We start from the raw sequence: 19,979 nt of genomic DNA, 5'->3' as shown, positions 1-19,979 counted from the left end.
TTTGACATACTACAAGTTGAGCCCATTTTTAAATGTGTAGATATAATTGTTGGCGGAACCATAAGGAAATGTGAATTTAAATTATAATAATTTTCAACAAAATTATAATATATAACAAATTTACATGGAATTAATGTAAATTAACAAATAAAAATGTGTAGAAATATTGACAATTTTAGCGATTGAAGTTTGCAAGAATTGTAATTGCTAAAGATATATTTTGCCTTTGTCTTTGTGCTCACAGTTTTATAAACGTCAATATCTAAGCATTCAACAATTGATAATCCTAAATTAAAGCACTTCAATTTAAGACTTTTACGAACCAATTATGTATTTGTACTCTCAAGACAAAATTAGGAAATTTTTTTTTAACAATAGAGTACGGGGATACCAAGCACGAACCTTAGTACAGCCTCACCTAGGCACTTTTATTTTTTTACAGCCCAAAGTAAATTTTAGCCCTACTCAATCTTTGTAAAAAAGACATTGCCTCTTCACACACAAAAAATAGTATTTAATATGTAAATTTTGTTTATTTTAATATAACATAGAATTCACTTATACCGTTGAGTTTAACATGAAATTTTTTCGTACCGTCGAGTTTAACATGTAAATTTTGCTTACTCAACTTTCGACTCTTGGAGCCGCCATTGGCCTTGCTGCTCATCCTCTCTTGATAATTTAGCCCCTCACAATTTGGAATCCTAGGCCGTTCCTAGGGGGATATTCTTTGTTTTTCATGGGTAAGAACTCTATATATAGAACTCTCTTCATTCTATATATAGGCGAGGGTATTTGGTTGATATAAAACTCATTACACCTCTTGTTGAAACATAAGTAGCTTTTTATTTGAAACATTACCACTTGATCATTTGAATCCCACTATTTAATTATTAATAACTGTACTTTAAAAAATAATCAAGTGAAAAACAAATACTAAGACACAAACACTTATTTTTCATTCACTATAGAAATTAAATATTATCAGATTACATGTGAACATGCATGGCTGTACAGCTAGCATTGAATTCCAAGAGGCTTTGAATATAAATTGGATTGTCCTCAAGCTGCTAAACAAGGCTCTGACATGGTGCAAGTGAAGCCACTGTATAGGACTCTCAATTTTTAAGGGCCTCCAAAATTTTCTACTTTATATTATATATTAATATTATAAAAACAATATATAAACTCCAGCATGCAGCACATTAACACAAAAGTGTATTTGATAGAGCTGATTTCTAGTGCATATCCTTTGATACAAGGTCCAAGTTTGAGTCTCAGTGATGTCAATAAATTCGTAATTTTATTCTTTTTCATTATAGTAACAAAATAGTTTTAGAAAAGAAAGTTGAAAAAAACAAAGGGAAACATCCAACTAAACTAACACCAATATGTATCATACCCATGCGTTTTCTCCTTAAAAAAAGTACTTTCTTCCACTCAAAACAAAACAAAACATAAACATGCCTTCTTCTTTCTCTTGTATTCTTATTTTTTTTTTACCGAACATACTAAGATTTAACTTTATGAAATGAAAACATTAAAAAAATTTGTGATTGATATTACATGATAATTGATGATGAATTTTAGTTATAAAAAAAATCGTTTTATGACATTAAGTCATGAAAATTACTTTTTTAGTATTTTCATATTAAAATATATGAAGACTCCAGTTTAAGTTTCTCGGCCAGTCTTGACTGTCAGTTGTGTTTTTCTCATCTTTGTGCATGCATGCTGTTATTCTTAATTCATGTTTTTCCTTGAGTACCGAAAGTGATGAGACGGATAGTCTGGCCTTGCTTCAAATCAAGGCTAGAATAACTGATGACCCTTTTGGATTCATGGCTTCATGGAAGGTGGTTGAGGTCTGACTGAGCGTGTAATTTGGGAGGCAAATTTCACTTTACTAATTAATCACAGTTTTAAAAAAAATTAATTTTAAAAAATATATATTTTTTCAATTTTAACATAATTTTAACGGAAAAGATTACATTTGCTAATATATACAAACACATGGACTAATTGACCAAATTGATAAGGCGGGGATTAAATTGGTTGATGAAGTAAAACACAAGGGCCATTTTAAAGCCTTTTAGTTATCTGTAACATTAAATGTGATTTTTATTGCTTTCTTATGTGAAAGCAATAAAAATTGGTCTATTTGTGGAAAGCCCAATAAGTTTCATATTTGTTTGATAAACAAAACCGTAACTATACTGTTTGATTATTTTATAGAATTTTATTTTATCTTCTTAGATTGGATTCGCATATTTTTTAGAAATGACTTAAATGCTAAAATAGTATCTGTGTTTTATTCCGTTGGCCAATTTAATCATTATATTTTCAATTTGGCTAATTTGATTCCTGTGTGTTTGACATAGTTAGTTAATATAATCAAATCCGTTAGTACAATTCCTTAAAAAAGAATTTAAAAAAAAGAAAGAAGAAACCCATTAGTCCAAAGTTGAAGTACAGGTATAGGTATAGCCCCCAGATTTGCTACTCTGGTTTTCGTTATAGTATGGATGGTTGCTTGGTTTGATGGATTTTTCTGTTTCGGTAAGCGTTTTTTAATCCCAAAAAACTCCAAACACATAACATCATGAACATGGGCACCTCTTAGAACCTTTGAATGTTTTTGTATGGCCGATCCAAACGACATCGTATTCACACTGTGCTCACACGCAAAGACAAGCGTGCCATTGCTGTCAACTTTGACAGACTAAAAGTTTGCAAATTGAGCCCATTTTGAAACGTGGATATAATCAGATTGCGTGTGGATATGCATGGCTGTACAATATTGAATTCCAAGAGGCTCTGCTTATAAATTGGATTGTCCTCAAGCTGCTAAACAAGGCAACCACTGCTTAGCCAAATTTAAAGTTAATGGGGATTTATAAGTTCTTTCCCTCACTCTCAGTTGTGTTTTTCTCATCTTTGTGCATGCATGCTGTTATTCTTAACTCATGTCTTTCTTTTTCCTTGGGTACTGAAAGTGATGAGACGGATAGTCGGGCCTTGCTTCAAATCAAGGATAGTATAACTGATGACCCTTCTGGAGTCATGGCTTCATGGAACGAAACCGTCCAGTTTTGCCATTGGCGGGGTGTCACTGTTGATTATTGCCTCAAACCAATAGTCAAAAGTTGCAATGTGAATGCATTAATTAGCTTTCACAAATGGTGGTAGGCTATTGTTGACTTGCCTAACCTTTGGCTTCTTTGAGAAGCCACTTCCTTTGGCCTAACCTTTGGCTTCTTTGAGAAGCCACTTCCTTTGGCTATAAATTGGAAGCAAATGGTTTCATTTGAAGCATCCAACCAAGTGTTGAGTAGAAGAGAAAAATAGCAAGAAAGGCATTTTGCCAAAGAGAGAAACAAATTCTCTCTAGTTGTTCTTTGCTTTGTGTCATTGTTTTCTCTTCCTTTGTGAGTGTGTGAGGTTGGGTGTATTTGGGTCTTTGGGAAATTGAGTGGTAAACACTATTGTATATCCCCATTGATTATAGTGGAATACTCCGTCGTCTCCAAACTGGATGTAGGCAATTGCCGAACCAGTATAAATCTTGGTGTTCTTCTTGTTGTAATTTTCTGTTCAATCAATTTTTTTCTCCTGCCAGTAGTTGTTTATTTTTCACTCACAGTTGGTTGACGCTTCCGCACAACAGTCACGTGTGGTCGTCGTCACCAGAGGATCACGGGGCTGAACCTGGAGTCCTTGAACCTTACAGGATCCATATCACCACATGTCGGGAATCTGAGTTTTCTGAGAGTCCTTAATCTCCAAAACAACAGCTTCAGCCATGAAATCCCACCAGAAATCGGCCGTCTGCACAGATTGCAAGATTTACTATTGAACAATAATTCACTTGGTGGTGAAATTCCCTCCAACTTGTCAGCTTGCTCACAACTACTCCAAATTGATCTCGGTCACAATTCGCTGGTAGGAAGAATTCCTGAAGAGCTTGGCACTTTGTCAAAGCTAAGAATACTTGTAATTCGCTACAACAACCTCAGCGGAAGTGTCCCATACTCTCTCAGAAACTTATCAACTCTTGAGGTGCTTTCTGCATCTTCTAATTATTTGACTGGAAGCATTACAGATATTTTCAGCCAGCTGAAAAAATTAACAGAGATTCAATTCGCGGACAATTCTCTGTCTGGTATGATTCCATCCTCCATCTTCAATCTGTCTTCTCTCATAAGATTTTCTCTGCAACTAAATGAAATCCAAGGTACTTTTCCCTCTGACTTAGGTATTTTTTCTCCAAGTCTCCAGTATTTTGATATTGCTTCTAACCAATTTAGTGGAACTATCCCAGTATCAATATCGAATGCCTCAAGTCTAGGTCATCTAGGAATGCAAGGAAACAGCCTACATGGTAAAGTCCCATCTTTGGCAAATTTGCATAAGCTTGAGAGATTTTCTCTAACCTCTAACAATCTAGGAAGTGGGGGACTTAATGACTTGAGCTTTATCTGTGATTTGACTAGAGCCACCAATTTAAAACACCTAGGCATTAATATGAACAATTTTGGGGGTGTCTTACCTGAATGCACAGCAAACTTGTCTTCTTCTCTTGCACGGTTCTACGTAAGTGACAATAAATTAGTAGGAAGACTCCCAAATGGGATTGGAAATTTAGTTAAATTGGAGAGCCTATTTCTGTCTATGAACCAATTTTCTGGTGAAATCCCTCCTGCTCTAGGCAAGCTTCAAAACTTATATCAATTAGATTTAGCTATAAACTCTCTTTCTGGTGAAATTCCATCCTCTTTCGGAAACTTAAGTCGATTAACTAAATTATATTTGGATGACAATAACCTTCAAGGAAATATACCTTTAAGTTTAGCAGACTGTCACAATTTGGAAATCTTGTCTGTTCCAAGAAACAATCTCAGCGGTATCATTTCCTCAAAAATCATCGGTCTATCATCTTCATATATATTTTTGGATTTATCTCGAAATCGTTTCACCGGTCCCTTTCCTCAGGAAGTAGGAAAACTTATAAATCTTGAGTATTTAGATATTTCCGAAAACATGTTTTCTGGTGAAATTCCATCAGGTCTTGGTAGCTGCATAAAAGTAGAAAAACTACACATGCAAGGAAACTTCTTCCAAGAAACAATTCCATTGTCTTTGGCTTCTCTAAGAGGTATTCAAGAATTAAACCTTTCTCGCAACAACTTGTCTGGAAAGATTCCAGAGTTCTTGGAGAGCTTTAAACTTCTCCAATCTTTGAATCTGTCGGATAATAATTTTGAGGGCATGGTGCCAGCCAAAGGAGTTTTTACAAATGCAACTGCCACATCAGTTAGAGGAAATGGTAATCTTTGCGGGGGCCTACTTGAGTTTCATTTGCCAAAATGCAAATTCAAACAACCGAAAAAGGGAGGATTAAGCCTAACCTTGAAATTCATAATCTCTATTGGTTGTGCTCTTCTTGGAGGAACTTTTGCATTTACTTTTTTGTACCATTGTTGTGTAAGGAGGGACATAAAGGATGATAGCTCTAGTGGTTCAGAAAAATTTATACGGTTATCTTACCAAAGTCTTCTAAAGGCTACCGACGGATTCTCCTCTTCCAATTTGATTGGTGCGGGCAGTTTTGGATCCGTGTACCGAGGATCACTTGACCAAGGTGAAACAACAATTGCTGTCAAGGTACTCAACCTTGTTCATCCTGGAGCTTCAAAAAGTTTCAAAGCTGAGTGTGAGGCCTTGAAAAACATTAGACACCGTAATCTTGTGAAGGTACTCTCTGCCTGTTCTGGTGTTGATTATCATGGTCATGACTTCAAGGCCTTAATTTATGAGTACATGGTTAATGGGAGCTTAGACGAGTGGTTGCATCCAGCTCCCACAGTTGGTGAGACAAATGAAAGCCCGAGGAGTCTAAAATTTTCTCAGAGGTTGAACATTGCTATCGATGTCGCTATGGCATTGGATTATCTACATCATCAATGTGAAACGCCAATAGTTCACTGTGACCTCAAGCCAAGCAATGTTCTTCTCAATGATGATATGATTGGACATGTTGGCGACTTTGGGTTGGCAAGATTCCTCCTGAAACTTCCTGATAGCTGTTCTGGTAATCAGTCAAGTTCCCTTGGAGTAAAAGGAACAATTGGTTACACTCCTCCAGGTGAATACTCTGTAATTAATGATTTCCCAAGTCTCTCATGAGTCGTTTAACTTAATTGTTTGAAACATGAATATTCTGTTTTGAGCACTTAGAATTTATCTGACGTTTTAGATTGTGTAAATGCAGAGTACGGTATGGGAAATGAAGTCTGGACACAAGGTGATGTGTATAGTTATGGCATTCTACTATTGGAATTGTTTACGGGAAAAAGGCCAACAGAAAAGATATTTCAAGGAAGTGTAAATCTTCATAATTTTGTCAAGACTGCTTTGCCTTATCAGGTTGAACAGATTGTGGATCCTGTTCTGGTTCAAGAAAGAGGGGAAGGGATCATTAGCACATCCAATAGTCTTAATGGAGATAGAACAAGGGCTTTCATCAATATTCAAGAAAGCTTGATCGCCATTTTAGAAGTTGGTGTTGCTTGTTCTGCAGAGTTGCCAAGAGAACGATTGGACATTCGTGATGCTCTGGCAGAGATGTGTCGGATACGAAACAAACTTTGAGCTGAGTAGAACATTTGAATAAAAGCATACTGTCTATATATGCTCCAGAGCATGTAACAAACATTATTTCCTTATATCAATCTGGGAGTTCCAGAGGTGTGCAGAAATGAGATGAAGGCTTCCGTATGTTTGAAAAAAAAAAATCAATAATGTATAGTCAATGCCTTGTCCAGCAGACTTGACTTGATTTACCCTGAAAAATGTGAGGCTTGCTAGTTCATTATTCATGCTGCTACTTACCAAAAGAGTCCATAAATGTTTCCTTCTATAACCAAGTATTACACCAGACTATTTTTCTTCAAAGAAATATTTGATACAGAGAGAATCAATTTATAAACTTGCATAAATTTGGAATGAATGCTATTATGTGGAGCTAGTGTCAAACAATTTTGAACACTGCGATCACCGAGCATATGCATGAGACATTGGTTAATTTTAAATTTACTCTTGATCAAAGCGTAAATGGTGAGATTTTGGTTGCTGACAATGTCGCCTTCACTTATAATGTGTTGTAGCTTTTCCTTCCACTGATCTTTTTTCTTTTGAATGAGACAGGAAGAAGACGTGAAAATTTTGGGATTGGGATTGTGGTGTGAAGGCATATACTTTTCCTATTCTTCAAATTTAGATTCTTTTTTTTTTTTTTTGGGTGAAATAGGGGGGAAACCCCCAAAAAATCAGCCCTCATCAAAGAAGCAAATTCCCAGGTCCAGATTATAACTCCAATTTGTCAAATAATCCGCAACACAATTTTTTTCCCTGTAAATGTGGACAAAGTGACAATTTTTAATTTGTCACATAAGATCACAACAACTATGCACCAAAGCAGCAAGAGGATGGCATTGTAATGAATTGATTTGTTGAACAAGTGAGACAACAACAGCAGCATCCATTTCAATAGCAAGATTAGTGACACCTTTCACAACAGCAAGATTTAAACCAAAATATAGACCCCTATTGAGATATTAAAAAAATTGAGCACCTCATTAAAGTTTAATATAAGGGATTTAAAAGTTGAAACATCATCCTAAAATAAAAATCCAATTTACTGCTAATTAAAAAAGAAAAAAAAAATCCTAACACCCAACTAACGGGGATAGCTAACATCCAAAGCTGTTTTTTTTTTTTTTTTTCCCTCCTCCTTGCTTCAAGTTCTATACTCTTCTCTCTTTGTTAAAGAAGATCGCACAAAATAAGCAGTCAATATTGTAAATTGATTCTTAGTTATTTGTTTCCTTGTTTTGTATTTGGTTAGTCGTAATTGTAGGAAATAGAATAGGAATGTCATGTACAATTCTATTATAAAGCTGTAACTCTTTTTCTGTGAATATACAATGAAATCAAATCTTCCACATTTGGTTTCTCTTGATGGTATTAGAGCAACGATCTGAATCAACCTAACCAAACACAAACATCACCCTAGCAGCATAGCCATGGGTGACAACACCGAAAAGAAGTCAACCGACACAGGCATGCCTTCAAAGCCAAAATAGGAAAACCCCAACCACCCGCTCTACCTTCATCATGCGGACCAACCCGGAGTAATCCTAGTCCTGCAGCCTTTGGTAGAAGATAACTACAGCACATGGGTTCAGTCCATGAGCATGGCCTTAACAGTCAAGAACAAGATTGACTTCGTTGATGGGTTAATCAAAGAAAGTGGGGATAAACCTGATGAATTACGGCAATGGAAGCGCTGCAACAATTTAGTCAATACATGGCTATTGGGGTCGATGTCGAAGGAAATTGCTGGCAGCGTCATTCACTACAAAAGACGCGAGCCAGATGTGGCTTGATCTCCAAGAGTGATTTTCTCATGAGAATACCGTTCAGCTTTTCCATATCGAGAATGAAATCCATGATTGTGTACAAAGCAGCATGACTGTGAGTTCCTATTTTACTAAACTTAAGAGCCTTTAGGATGAACAAGACGTGTCTGTAAGACGATTTATTGTCTCAGCCCATAAAAGATGATCTTCTAATCCCAAGAGGATTCGAGTTTTGGTTTGATCAGGAAATAGAACTCAATCCTTATGAGATAATACTTGTACAAAGCTTATTAAAGTTAAACACAAGTATTATCAGGATTCCTAATATAACATGGATTGAAACAAACCTATTCTAATGCAAAAAGGACACTCAAACGCTTCTTGATAGGCAAAGCTTTATGAGTGATGCACATATAAATAGAGGTCCCTCCCCTTGCAGCAAACACCCTCTCAAATCAGATCTCACCCTATCTAAGAGAAAGAGAAACTAAAGTGCTGCATAGGGTAGAAGACTCTCTAGACGAAATCAAGATACTCTACTGCTACAATGGCTGAACAAGGTTAGTATTATTGTATAAACGTTTAGTAAAGACTTACATGTGGTATCAGAGCTCTAGGCTTTTGTCCTTCAATCTAACCATTTGATCATAAGCTATAAAAGTATGCAGTTTTTCCTTGTTTTAAAAATCTTAACTGTTAAGAGCATAAGGTTATCTCTGCTCATAAAGTTTTGACCAATAATTTGAAAACTGCTATGCAGAGTGAGTAAGCCACAGCTGCTCAGGCTGTGTAGGAGTTCTTGAATTTGACAGTTTGGTCAGAAAATTGCATCAGTGTTTGTAGCCTTCTATATGATTCTCCATCCACAGATGGAAATTGTACAGATTGATCGCCACTGATGGAACAATCTAGACAGTTAGTTGCACTGGCTTGTAAGTATCTTTACATCCACAGATGTGAGTTACTTGCGCAGGAAGCCTGTACAGTTAACCGTTTAGGGTTTTGGAACACGTTAAACTTAAACCCACAGGTATAAGTTGACATGTTTAAGTAAAGATTTAGGGACAGTTTTATTTAATTTGTACTGCAAATTTTACAGTGAATCACAACTCCATCGAAACCTTGACTGGATCAAATTATGGCAAGTGGAAACAGGATCTGGAAATATCTCTAGGCTTTCTGGATTACGATTTTGTGCTCAAAGAGAAACCTCCTCAAGAACCAGCTGCAGATGCTTCTGCAGAAACTAAGACTAAGTTTGCCAAATGGGAAAAGGCAAACAAGATGGCTATGTTAATCATGCAAAGGGCTATGTCTTCATCAGTGAAAGGAAGTATTCCTAAATCTAAGAATGCACAGCAATACTATGAGGCAATTGCACAGAGGTTTAAGGAATTTGAAAAAGCTGTCAAGAGTACCTTGCTGAATCAATTGATTGATATGAAATATGATGGGCAAGGTTGTGTGAGAGCTCATATCATGAACTTGATTGACTTAGGGACAAAATTACAGGAATTGGATATGACAGTAGATGAAGATATGATGGTCCATTTTGCACTAAATTCATTGCCTAAAGAATTTAAATCTCTCAAGGAAACCTATATTGCTCAGAAGGAGAACTGGACTTTGAATGATCTTATTACTATTTCTGTCCAACAAGAGCACAACATCATAAGAGAAAGGGGAGCCAAAATGGTCAACATGGTTCAGACTAAACAGAACAAGGAAAATAAGTATAAGACTGCAACTGGGAAAGAAAAAGAGAGCATTACAGAAAAGGCTTTAAAACCTACAACTGGATTGGGTTGTTTCTTTTGCAAGAAAGCTGGGCATATGAAAAGAGACTGCAGGAAATACAAAAGGTGGCTGGAAAAGAAGAAGGGAAAAGGTAATAACAATCTGATTTTGGTCTGTTTTGAATCTAATTTGGTTAATTTCTCGTGTGATTCATGGTGGTTAGATAGTGGTGCTTCTATTCATGTGGCTAATTCCTTGCAGGAGTTTACAAGCAAGAGGCTGCCAAGCAAGGATGAAGTGAAGGTGTTCGTGGGAAATGGAGAAGAAGTCCAAGTTAATTACATAGGGACAGTTAGAATCAAGCTAGAATTTGGTTTTGTTTTGGAATTAGATGAAGTAGTTTATGTTCCTTCTATGAAGAAGAGTTTGATTTCAGTTACTAGACTTGTAAAATCAAAGTTCAGTTTGAATTTTGATGGAACTGGTTGTTCTATTTTCAGAAATAAAGATTTAGTTGGCAAAGCAAGTCTCATTGATGGAATGTTTCGGTTAAACTGTAAAAGAACTGAAATGGAAATAAACATTGTGCAAACTAAAACCAATGAGATTTCCTTCAAATTATGGCATAAGAGACTTGGACATGTTTCAAAAGAAAGGATAACACAACTGTGCAAAGAATCTATCTTACCACCATTGAATCACGAAAACATAGATGAAGTTTGCATTCCATGTATCAAAGGGAAATCAACCAACTTAAGAAAGAAAGGGGCATTGGGGAGCAAAGGTTTATTAGAGCTCATTCACACAGACATATGTGGACCTTTTCCAAATCCAACTCATGAAGGGTTTAACTACTTTATAACCTTTACAGATGATTTTTCAAGATATGGATATATCTATCTTATTAAAGAGAAATCCAGCGCATTGGACAAGTTCAAAATTTATAAGGCTGAAGTAGAAAACCAGTTGAACTTGAAAATAAAGGTGGTTCGATTGGATAGAGGAGGAGAGTACTATGGAAGGTTTGATGAGACTGGAAGAAATCCTGGACCTTTTGCTAAATTTCTTCAAGAAGAAGGAATCATAGCTCAGTATACCAACCCAGGTACACCTCAGCAAAATGGAATTTCAGAAAGAAGAAATAGGACCTTGAAAGACATGATAAGAAGCATGATGAGCTGTACAACTTTACCAATTTTTCTTTGGGGAGAAGCCTTAAAAACAGCAAATTACATTCTAAATAGAACTCCAACCAAAAGCATAAATAGAATCCCCTATGAAGTGTGGAATGGAAGGAAGCCTAGCATTAAACATCTGCGAGTATGGGGTTGTAAAGCAGAAGCAAAACCTTACAATCCTGTAGAAAAGAAGTTGGATCCAAAAACCATAAGTGGTTATTTTGTTGGCTATCCTGAAAGAACAAAGGGATATGGATTTTATTGCCCCAAACACACTACCAGATTCATAGAAACCTCAAGAGCAGTCTTTATAGAAACTGACCAAGAAAGAGATGAGGAGGAAAGTTTCAGTTTTGAAGAAATAACCTTGAACCATGACATGCCACAGATTTCGAATGAAGATATTGTCAGACTACCTCAAATTGATTCAAGCAATACTCAACTGGGACACATTGAGGAGATCAATACAAATGGACTTGAAACTGCAGAACCAATGGAATTAAATGACGATCAAGCACTGCCAGCAGAAAACCAAGTCATGGCTCAAGCACCTGAAGTAGAAAATCTAGAACCCAACGTGGAACTAAGAAGATCACAAAGGCAAAGAAAACCTGCTTTAGGAGATGATTATTTTGTGTACTTGCAGGGAGCAGAACATGATGTGAATATCTTAGAAGATCCTGCATCCTTTAAACAGGCCATGACAAGTGAAAAGAGAGAAAACTGGTTTGCAGCAATGAAATCAGAACTGAATTCAATGGAGAAAAATGGAGTCTGGAAGCTTGTAACTTTACCCCAGGGTTGCAAGCCAATTGGTTGTAAGTGGGTATATAAAACAAAATTGGACTCAAAAGGACAGATAGACAGGTATAAGGCAAGGTTGGTTGCAAAGGGATTCACACAGAAAGAAGGAATAGATTTTAATGAGACTTTTTCACCAGTCTCAACCAAAGATTCATTAAGGGTTATTATGGCCCTTGTAGCACATTTTGACCTCCACTTACACCAGATGGATGTCAAAACAGCTTTTCTAAATGGAGATTTGGAAGAAGACATATACATGGTACAACCTGAAGGTTTTGTTCAAGAAGGGGGAAAAAGTTTGGTCTGCAAGCTATGCAAATCAATCTATGGATTAAAACAAGCCTCTAGACAGTGGTACCTAAAGTTCAATAAGGTAGTGAAAGATTTTGGTTTTGTTGAGAATGTTTAGATGAATGCATATACATGAAGATGAGTGGGAGACATTTCATTATACTAGTTCTGTATGTGGATGACATTCTACTAGCATGCACAAACCTCACTATGCTACATGACTGCAAGAATTTCCTATCTAAGAATTTTGAAATGACTGATCTAGCTGAGGCATCATATGTTTTAGGCATAGATATAAGCAGAGATCGAAAGAATGGGGTACTTGGACTATCACAAAAATCATACATAGAAAAGGTGCTCAAGAGATTCAATATGCAAAACTGCACAGGAAGTGACATTCCTATCTCAAAAGGGGATAAACTGAGCACTGAACAAGCACCTAAGACTGAGCAAGAAAAGCTGGAAATGGTTGATAAACCATATGCTTCACTAGTTGGAAGCTTAATGTATGCGCAGGTTTGTACCAGACCTGACTTGGCCTTTGCAGTCAGTGTGCTAGGAAGATTTCAATCTAATCCTGGACAAGCTCACTGGATTGCAGGGAAAAGAGTGTTAAGATATTTGCAAAGGACAAAAGATTACAAGCTGACATTCAAAAGAAGTGATACATTGGAATTACAAGGTTATGCAGATGCTGATTTTGCAGGATGTCAAGACTCCTTAAAATCTACATCAGGTTTTGTGTTTATGTTTGGCGAAGGTGCAGTGTCGTGGAGAAGTGTAAAACAACCTCTGACAGCAGGTTCAACTATGTTTGCTGAGTTTCTAGCATGCTATGAAGCTACCTCTCAAGCCATATGGTTAAGAAATTTCATCATCAGCTTGAATGTGGTTGAATCAATACACAGACCAATTCAAATATGGAATGACAATAGTGCAGCAGTTTTGTTTGCAAAAGGAAACAAAAGAACAAAGGGTTCGAGACTGTTGGATGTCAAGTTCATAATAGTAAAGGAGAAAATTGCTCAAGGCTATACTAATATAAGTCATATCAGTACAGACAGAATGATTGCAGACCCTCTCACAAAAGGAATCCCAAATGCAGTGTTTCACAGGCATGTTATGAGCATGGGATTAAGGAATGATTTGAATGCTTAAATCAGTGGGAACCTTTTAAGTTTTGAGTAGTTTTCTGTTATAGCTTTAATTCACAGTTGGTTATGGTTTCGATGGATGTTTATTTTATTTTGTGATTCAAAAAAATAAAGTTTTCTCATTAAAACAGTTTACATGCTTAAATGTTATATATGTATATGCTTATAAATACTTGAATGAATTAAGCAGAAAGCTAGCTAAAGATATCTGCATATGGTTTTCATTCATGACAGGATATCATTTAAAAGTGATAAGACCTTAGTAGTCAAATTAAAGGGACATTGAATGAACATGTTCATAAAGCTTTCCAGTAGAACATGTTTATTTTTCTGTTTAATCTTGATGGAAGCTTATGTGGTTTTAAAGAATGATTAATGTAATTATAAAGACCCTGGAGCATTAGATATCCAGTGAAGTCTTAATGGTTCCTTTTCATTCTTTAAAGTTGACAATTGCTTGATGGAATCAGTTTGAGTTATATTTCACAAAGGCCTTAAGTGATCAACACAAAACTTTGGGATTAATCGATCAAGTGGGAGAATGTAAGACGATTTATTGTCTCAGCCCATAAAAGATGATCTTCTAATCCCAAGAGGATTCGAGTTTTGGTTTGATCAGGAAATAGAACTCAATCCTTATGAGATAATACTTGTACAAAGCTTATTAAAGTTAAACACAAGTATTATCAGGATTCCTAATATAACATGGATTGAAACAAACCTATTCTAATGCAAAAAGGACACTCAAACGCTTCTTGATAGGCAAAGCTTTATGAGTGATGCACATATAAATAGAGGTCCCTCCCCTTGCAGCAAACACCCTCTCAAATCAGATCTCACCCTATCTAAGAGAAAGAGAAACTAAAGTGCTGCATAGGGTAGAAGACTCTCTAGACGAAATCAAGATACTCTACTGCTACAATGGCTGAACAAGGTTAGTATTATTGTATAAAAGTTTAGTAAAGACTTACAGTGTCGTGCTCAATTCCGGCGTGCAGCTGCGGAACAACCAAGGAGATTGCTTCATACATAGAGATTCAGAAAACAATGAAATTTCTCATATGTCTAAACGACTCATATGCCACTGTTCGTAGTAACACACTCTTATTGGAACCATTACCCAAAGTAAACAAAGCGTATTCACTGGTCCTTCGACATGAAAGGCATGCATAGATTTCTAATGGGAAAACTTCTACCCAACCAGAAGCAGCCATATTTGCTGTAAAGAACCCAAGTCGTGAGTCTGAATCAGAAGAGAGGGGCCTTCGGTGTGCAAAGTGAAACAAGACGAATCACAGCAGCAACAATTGCCATGCTCATCTCAAATGCACCATTTGTGGTTGGAAAGATCACTCATTCGATTAATGCCGCAAGAGAGCGGCGACATTAGAGGCTGAGCAAGGTAGTCTCTCAAAGGGCAACCAAGTTGCATCATATGCATCTGAGCAAGGTAGTCCCTAATTAATCAGATCAATTCCAAATCGAGGAGGAATAATTCCTTTTCATCTACGCAATTATTCCTCTGAAACCCTAGTCTCCGAGACCAGTATAAAAGGATGGCCACACACAAGGGTTGAGGTACGTCTGAATTACTACTGAAACTCTGCAGAAAAAATTCCTCACAAACCCTAGCCGCCTCCTACCTCTCTCTCTTTTACATAAGGCTCCAGCCACCCAGTTTACACCATAAACATATCTCCGTACCCTATTAGCTATTGTTTTCTTTACGAATCAATTGAACTAACTTAGGCATCAGAGGGCCTTTGGCCAACACCTCCCGGGTGTAGTCCTCTTATTTGTTCTATTTTGCAAAGAGAAAGAGGCAGCGAAGAAGAAAGGGAAATCTGTCCAATCGAATATTCTTGTAGGAAAAATCACTCACACAGCCATAATGAGGACAAAAGAAGAAGATTGGGGCAGAGACATGAAGAGGAAAAAGAAAAGCCAGAACCTAAGGAAGAAGGCAAAAAGATAGAAGAGAACATAACGTGAAGCAAGAAGGAGAAAAAAAAAACAGCTTTGGACGTTAACTATCCCATTAGTTGGGTGTTAGGGTTATTTATTTATTTATTTATTGTTAAAATCAGTAGTAAATTGGGTTTTTATTTTAGGATGATGTGTCAACTTTTAAATCCCTTATATTAAATTTTAATAAGGTGGCATATGGAGAATAAAAGTAAAGCAGATTATGGCAGAGAAAATCAGAGCAGAGGATCCGAATCCTTATTCCTAAGGTGGTTGGATATGTTGTGTTTCAAAATTGTGAGATTCCGAAAAAAGAGTATTTTTTTAAGGGGATAATTAGCTTAAAAATTAGGTTAAATCTTATTAGTACTTTCAAATTTCAAAGTGTGGCTCATCTGGCTCATCTTGTTTTGCCTATATAAAGGTGACAACAACAAAAAAAAAAAAACAAGAAAAAGAAGGAAGAGGCAGTGGCAGAGTTTTTAGGGGTCACATAGGCTAAGGTAAAATAGAAGCTGCTGATTTTCTTTGTTGAAGAGGAAGCACATAGGCTAAGGTAATGAGGATTTGTTTCTATAGCATGTTGATTTCTTTCTTTTTAAACATGGGGTTCAATCTTCATCCATTTGGGGTCAAACCCACTCTCTATGGATGATGAACCCATCATGAGTTAATCCCACGAAAATCAGCAAATAGGAAAAGAAAAACTGGGGTCTTTACCCTCCGCTGCCGGACGTCTCCTCTGCTCAATTGTTCTTGCTTGTATGATCTGCATATAAAAAAAATAAAATTGAATATTCAAGTTTTATGAAAGAAATAATTTTTGAGTATATATATTCATTAATAAAGCGTTATAATTGGTTTTATATTTATAATCGTTGTATAGAATCATAGGAAACAAAAAACTAAATGTAACAGCTTGGAAACTTATTAGACGACATATTTAAAGATAATAAAACAATGGTTTTATTGGAAAAAACGTGGTTTGTACATATAATCAATTTTTTAATACAATACCGTTGTCTTTATATACAATCTATGACGCTTTTTAACAAAATATCAATGCCTTCACCCATAAATGTCGACGGTTTTAACAAAATACCGTCGTCTTTACCAATAAATAACGATGATTTATACTTTACTTATAAACAACGAAAGTTTTTACTAAAAACCGTTGTCTTTACAGATAAACAATGACGGTGAAAAGCCGTTGTAGTAATATGGTGGTCGTTTTAACGACGGTTTTCAAAGCATCATGACGACGGTGGATCACCGTCGTCTATTTCTTTTTTTTGTAGTAGTGAATACTTTTTGAGAAATAGTTAAATACATTCTTCTATATGTAAAAGGACAATGGGATCTCGACACAAGACCTTGGATACATGAATAACTACTCTTAACCACTTGAGTTATAAGCCATCTTGCTATGTGCTCAGGGAATGAGTGATGTTTTAAGAATTGGGTGGGCTAAAATCAATGTTGGTATTTAGTTTACACACTAATACCAAATAAATGTGGGTGATAAGTTTACAAACTATATCTGTAACACCCCGACCCCGAATTTAACCCTTATTTAATTATTTAATTATTTAAGGGTATTTTAGTCATATTTTTAACCAGAGAGAGTTTGGGACCGTGACTTGTATTTTTGGATAGGTCATACTGAGACGAGTTTATAGACACGTAGTGGGCTCGAATCGGAGTTGTAACGAGAGAGATATGGTCAAAAGAAACCCAGTGGCATAATCGTAAATATTTCGAAATGGGATTTTTATAAAAAAAAACTCAGATTTCTCTCTCTCTCTCTCTCTCTCTCTCTCTCTCTCTCTCTCTCTCTCTCTCTCTCTCTCTCTCCTCTCTCTCGCGCGCGACAGCCGGCCACGTTTTGGCCGGCCGTGCTCTCCTCCGGCCACCAATGACGACGGGACCGGTACCAAAATGACCGGGCCGTCGTCCTCTTCCTACCCCAGCCAGCCCCCGCCTCCAGCCGCCGCGGTTTCCCCGGAATTTGGAGAAGAAGCGGCCGACGTCGCCCGATCTTCACAGCCGCCGATCTCCCTCCTCCGGCCACCAATTCCGTCGACCCAGGTATGGATTTTGAACCTCTCGAGCTGCTCTAGCTGATGGTTGGGTAGGATTAGATCGATTCTTAGCGTAGACAACTCGATTTTCGAATTGAAAATCGGCCAAAACTTCGGCCGCCGTGATCGGCCATTTCCGGCCACTTTTTGGGGTAGGTCCAAGAACAAAAGTGGCTCCAAATAGGGTGTTATACCTAGGGTAGGAGTTTGGAGCCGTGGTTTTGAGATTTTCCTGTGAAGCGTTATCGCTTTGGGCACCCACGTGCTGCCAGCGCGTGCGACGGAGCGTGGGCACTGTAGAAAAAGTAGCAATGTGTTCCGATGAGATCCTTAGGTTGTCACGAGTGCGTAGGATTTCGCAGATCTCAATTCGGACATCGTTTGACTATCGAACGGATATTCGCATATTGCGCGTTATTCGGGTTCGATAGGTTGGGACCGTTGGATGGACCCAAATTTAATATATGTTAATCTAGGTAATTCTAGGATCATGTAGGAATTCACGGATTGTGAATCGGAGCCCCGGATGTTCCGAATAATAATTTTAAAGTTTATATTTTATATTAATTGTCAGATCGTGCGATCGTGAGCAATCCGACCGTCCGATTTGAACCAAACTTGCAGGACAAGTGTCCTATACCTGGTAGAACCCATAGGGACCTTCGGATCGGAAATTGGAGGTCGTGGGTTCCGCAGGTCCGTTTGACCAGGGTTAGAGTAGTTTGACCCTTGGTTGACCCTGAGTCTCCCGGAGTAATCTCACCTTTCTAGGGGGGATTATTGGGTGCTAGATGATTGTGGAGGGTTACACAATATTAGAATTAATTTATATAATTATAATTATATATGGTTGTACAAGGGTACAACAGAGTCTAGAATGTCAGTTTGGAGTGCTATACGCACTACTTTAGGTACCTCCCCGGATGTTGGATTTACCACAAGTACCACCAAGTGAAATTGAGGTCCCGTGTGGCGTAGGTTATCCGGCGTTGGGACAGGCCCCATACGTGGCGTTGGTTGTACCGGCGTATGGGGAGATTTGTGATATTATGTTCAGGTCTCACGTGGCGTAGGTTATCCGGCGTTGAGACAGGCCCCATACGTGGCGTTGGTTGTACCGGCGTATGGGGAGATTATGTGATATTGTGTTGAGATCGCACGTGGCGTAGGTAATCCGGCGTGTCGACAGACCCCATACGTGGCGTTGGTTGTACCGGCGTATGGGGAGATTTGTGATATGATGTTGAGGTCCCGCGTGGCGTAGGTTATCCGGCGTTGGGATAGGCCCCATACGTGGCGTTGGTTGTACCGGCGTATGGGGAGTTATGTGATATGATGTGCAGGTCTCAGTGGCGTAGGTTATCCGGCGTTGAGACAGACCCCATACGTGGCGTTGGTTGTACCGGCGTATGGGGAGAGATAATGATAGTATGGCATGGTCGCACGTGGCGTAGGTTATCCGGCGTGTTGACAGGCCCCATACGTGGCGTTGGTTGTACCGGCGTATGGGGAGATTATATGAAATACAAAGAAATGAAATAAGGTATCGCCCAAGTGTGGAATTTGGTTTTTGGAAGAACTACGTGTGGCTTGATCCCTCAAGGAGGGTACGTAGGCAGCCTAAGGTTATTAGGTGCAGCCGCAGACTAAATATTAGTCATAAATTATATTTGATTTGTTTGGTAGCCTGTTAAGAATTATTGGACGGCCGAAGGCCATTTGTGTGAATTGCATGAAATTATATTGTGCATGCTGCCAGTTGGGAATATTAAATGCGTTTTCATGCAGGTATAAATTTTAAAAAATGTCCAATTTATAGGGGAGACTCTGCCGAAATTTCGGCAGGAAGTCTCGGTCTTTAGTAATTGGGTCTGACATCAGAGTGATGTCAGGAATTCCAAAGGGTTCGTCTTGGGTTTTGAGAAAATTCGGGGCGGGTCCTTTCAGTTGGTATCAGAGCCACTCTGCCGTGTGGTGCGAGTGTGCCGACGAGGACGTCGGGCCCTTAAGGAGGGTGGATTGTAAGATCCCACATCAACCAACGGAGAGGGGGTGATGTGCCTTATATGTGCACACCCGCATCCATCTAGCACGAGGCCTTTTGGGAGCTCACTGGCTTCGGAGTCGTAGGAACTCCGAAGTTAAGCGAGTTGGGGGCTAGAGCAATCCCAGGATGGGTGACCCACTGGGAAGTTGCTCGTGAGCACCCAGAAACAAAACCGTGAGGGCCAGAGAGGGGGGCCCAAAGCGGACAATATCGTGCTACGGGGGAGCCGATCCCGGGGTGATAATAACTTATATATCATTCGACTGTAGAGGACTTATAGGGTTAATACATTACTTCTAGTG

At 38.0% G+C, this 19,979-nt stretch overlaps 3 protein-coding genes across 4 annotated transcripts in view; all 3 read left to right on the top strand.

The window, feature by feature from the left end:
- The window catches only part of LOC18786367 (probable LRR receptor-like serine/threonine-protein kinase At3g47570), a 43,543-nt gene that overhangs the window by 19,435 nt on the left and 4,129 nt on the right, over positions 1–19,979 (top strand). The window lies entirely within an intron of this gene.
- On the top strand, positions 2,870–7,942 carry LOC18786524 (probable LRR receptor-like serine/threonine-protein kinase At3g47570). 2 transcript variants are annotated; one of them, XM_020556936.1, is made up of 4 exons: positions 2,870–3,113; positions 3,672–5,155; positions 5,279–6,145; positions 6,272–7,942. In XM_020556936.1, exons 1-4 carry the CDS (start codon positions 2,887–2,889, stop codon positions 6,649–6,651), a joined length of 2,958 nt encoding a protein of 985 aa, XP_020412525.1. In that variant the 5' UTR covers positions 2,870–2,886; the 3' UTR covers positions 6,652–7,942. The 2 variants fall into 2 exon arrangements, with proteins under 2 accessions (XP_020412525.1, XP_007220690.2); XM_007220628.2 differs by having other exon boundaries at positions 2,870–3,108; positions 3,667–6,145; positions 6,272–7,941.
- On the top strand, positions 9,897–10,747 carry LOC109947198. The gene is made up of 2 exons (XM_020556937.1): positions 9,897–10,308; positions 10,419–10,747. Exons 1-2 carry the CDS (start codon positions 9,900–9,902, stop codon positions 10,451–10,453), a joined length of 444 nt encoding a protein of 147 aa, XP_020412526.1. The 5' UTR covers positions 9,897–9,899; the 3' UTR covers positions 10,454–10,747.

This window comes from Prunus persica, chromosome G2 (genome assembly GCF_000346465.2).
Source record: "Prunus persica cultivar Lovell chromosome G2, Prunus_persica_NCBIv2, whole genome shotgun sequence".
NCBI lineage: Eukaryota > Viridiplantae > Streptophyta > Magnoliopsida > Rosales > Rosaceae > Prunus > Prunus persica.
Note: the sequence above shows the minus strand (reverse complement) of the source record. Positions and strands in the feature narration are given on the sequence as shown.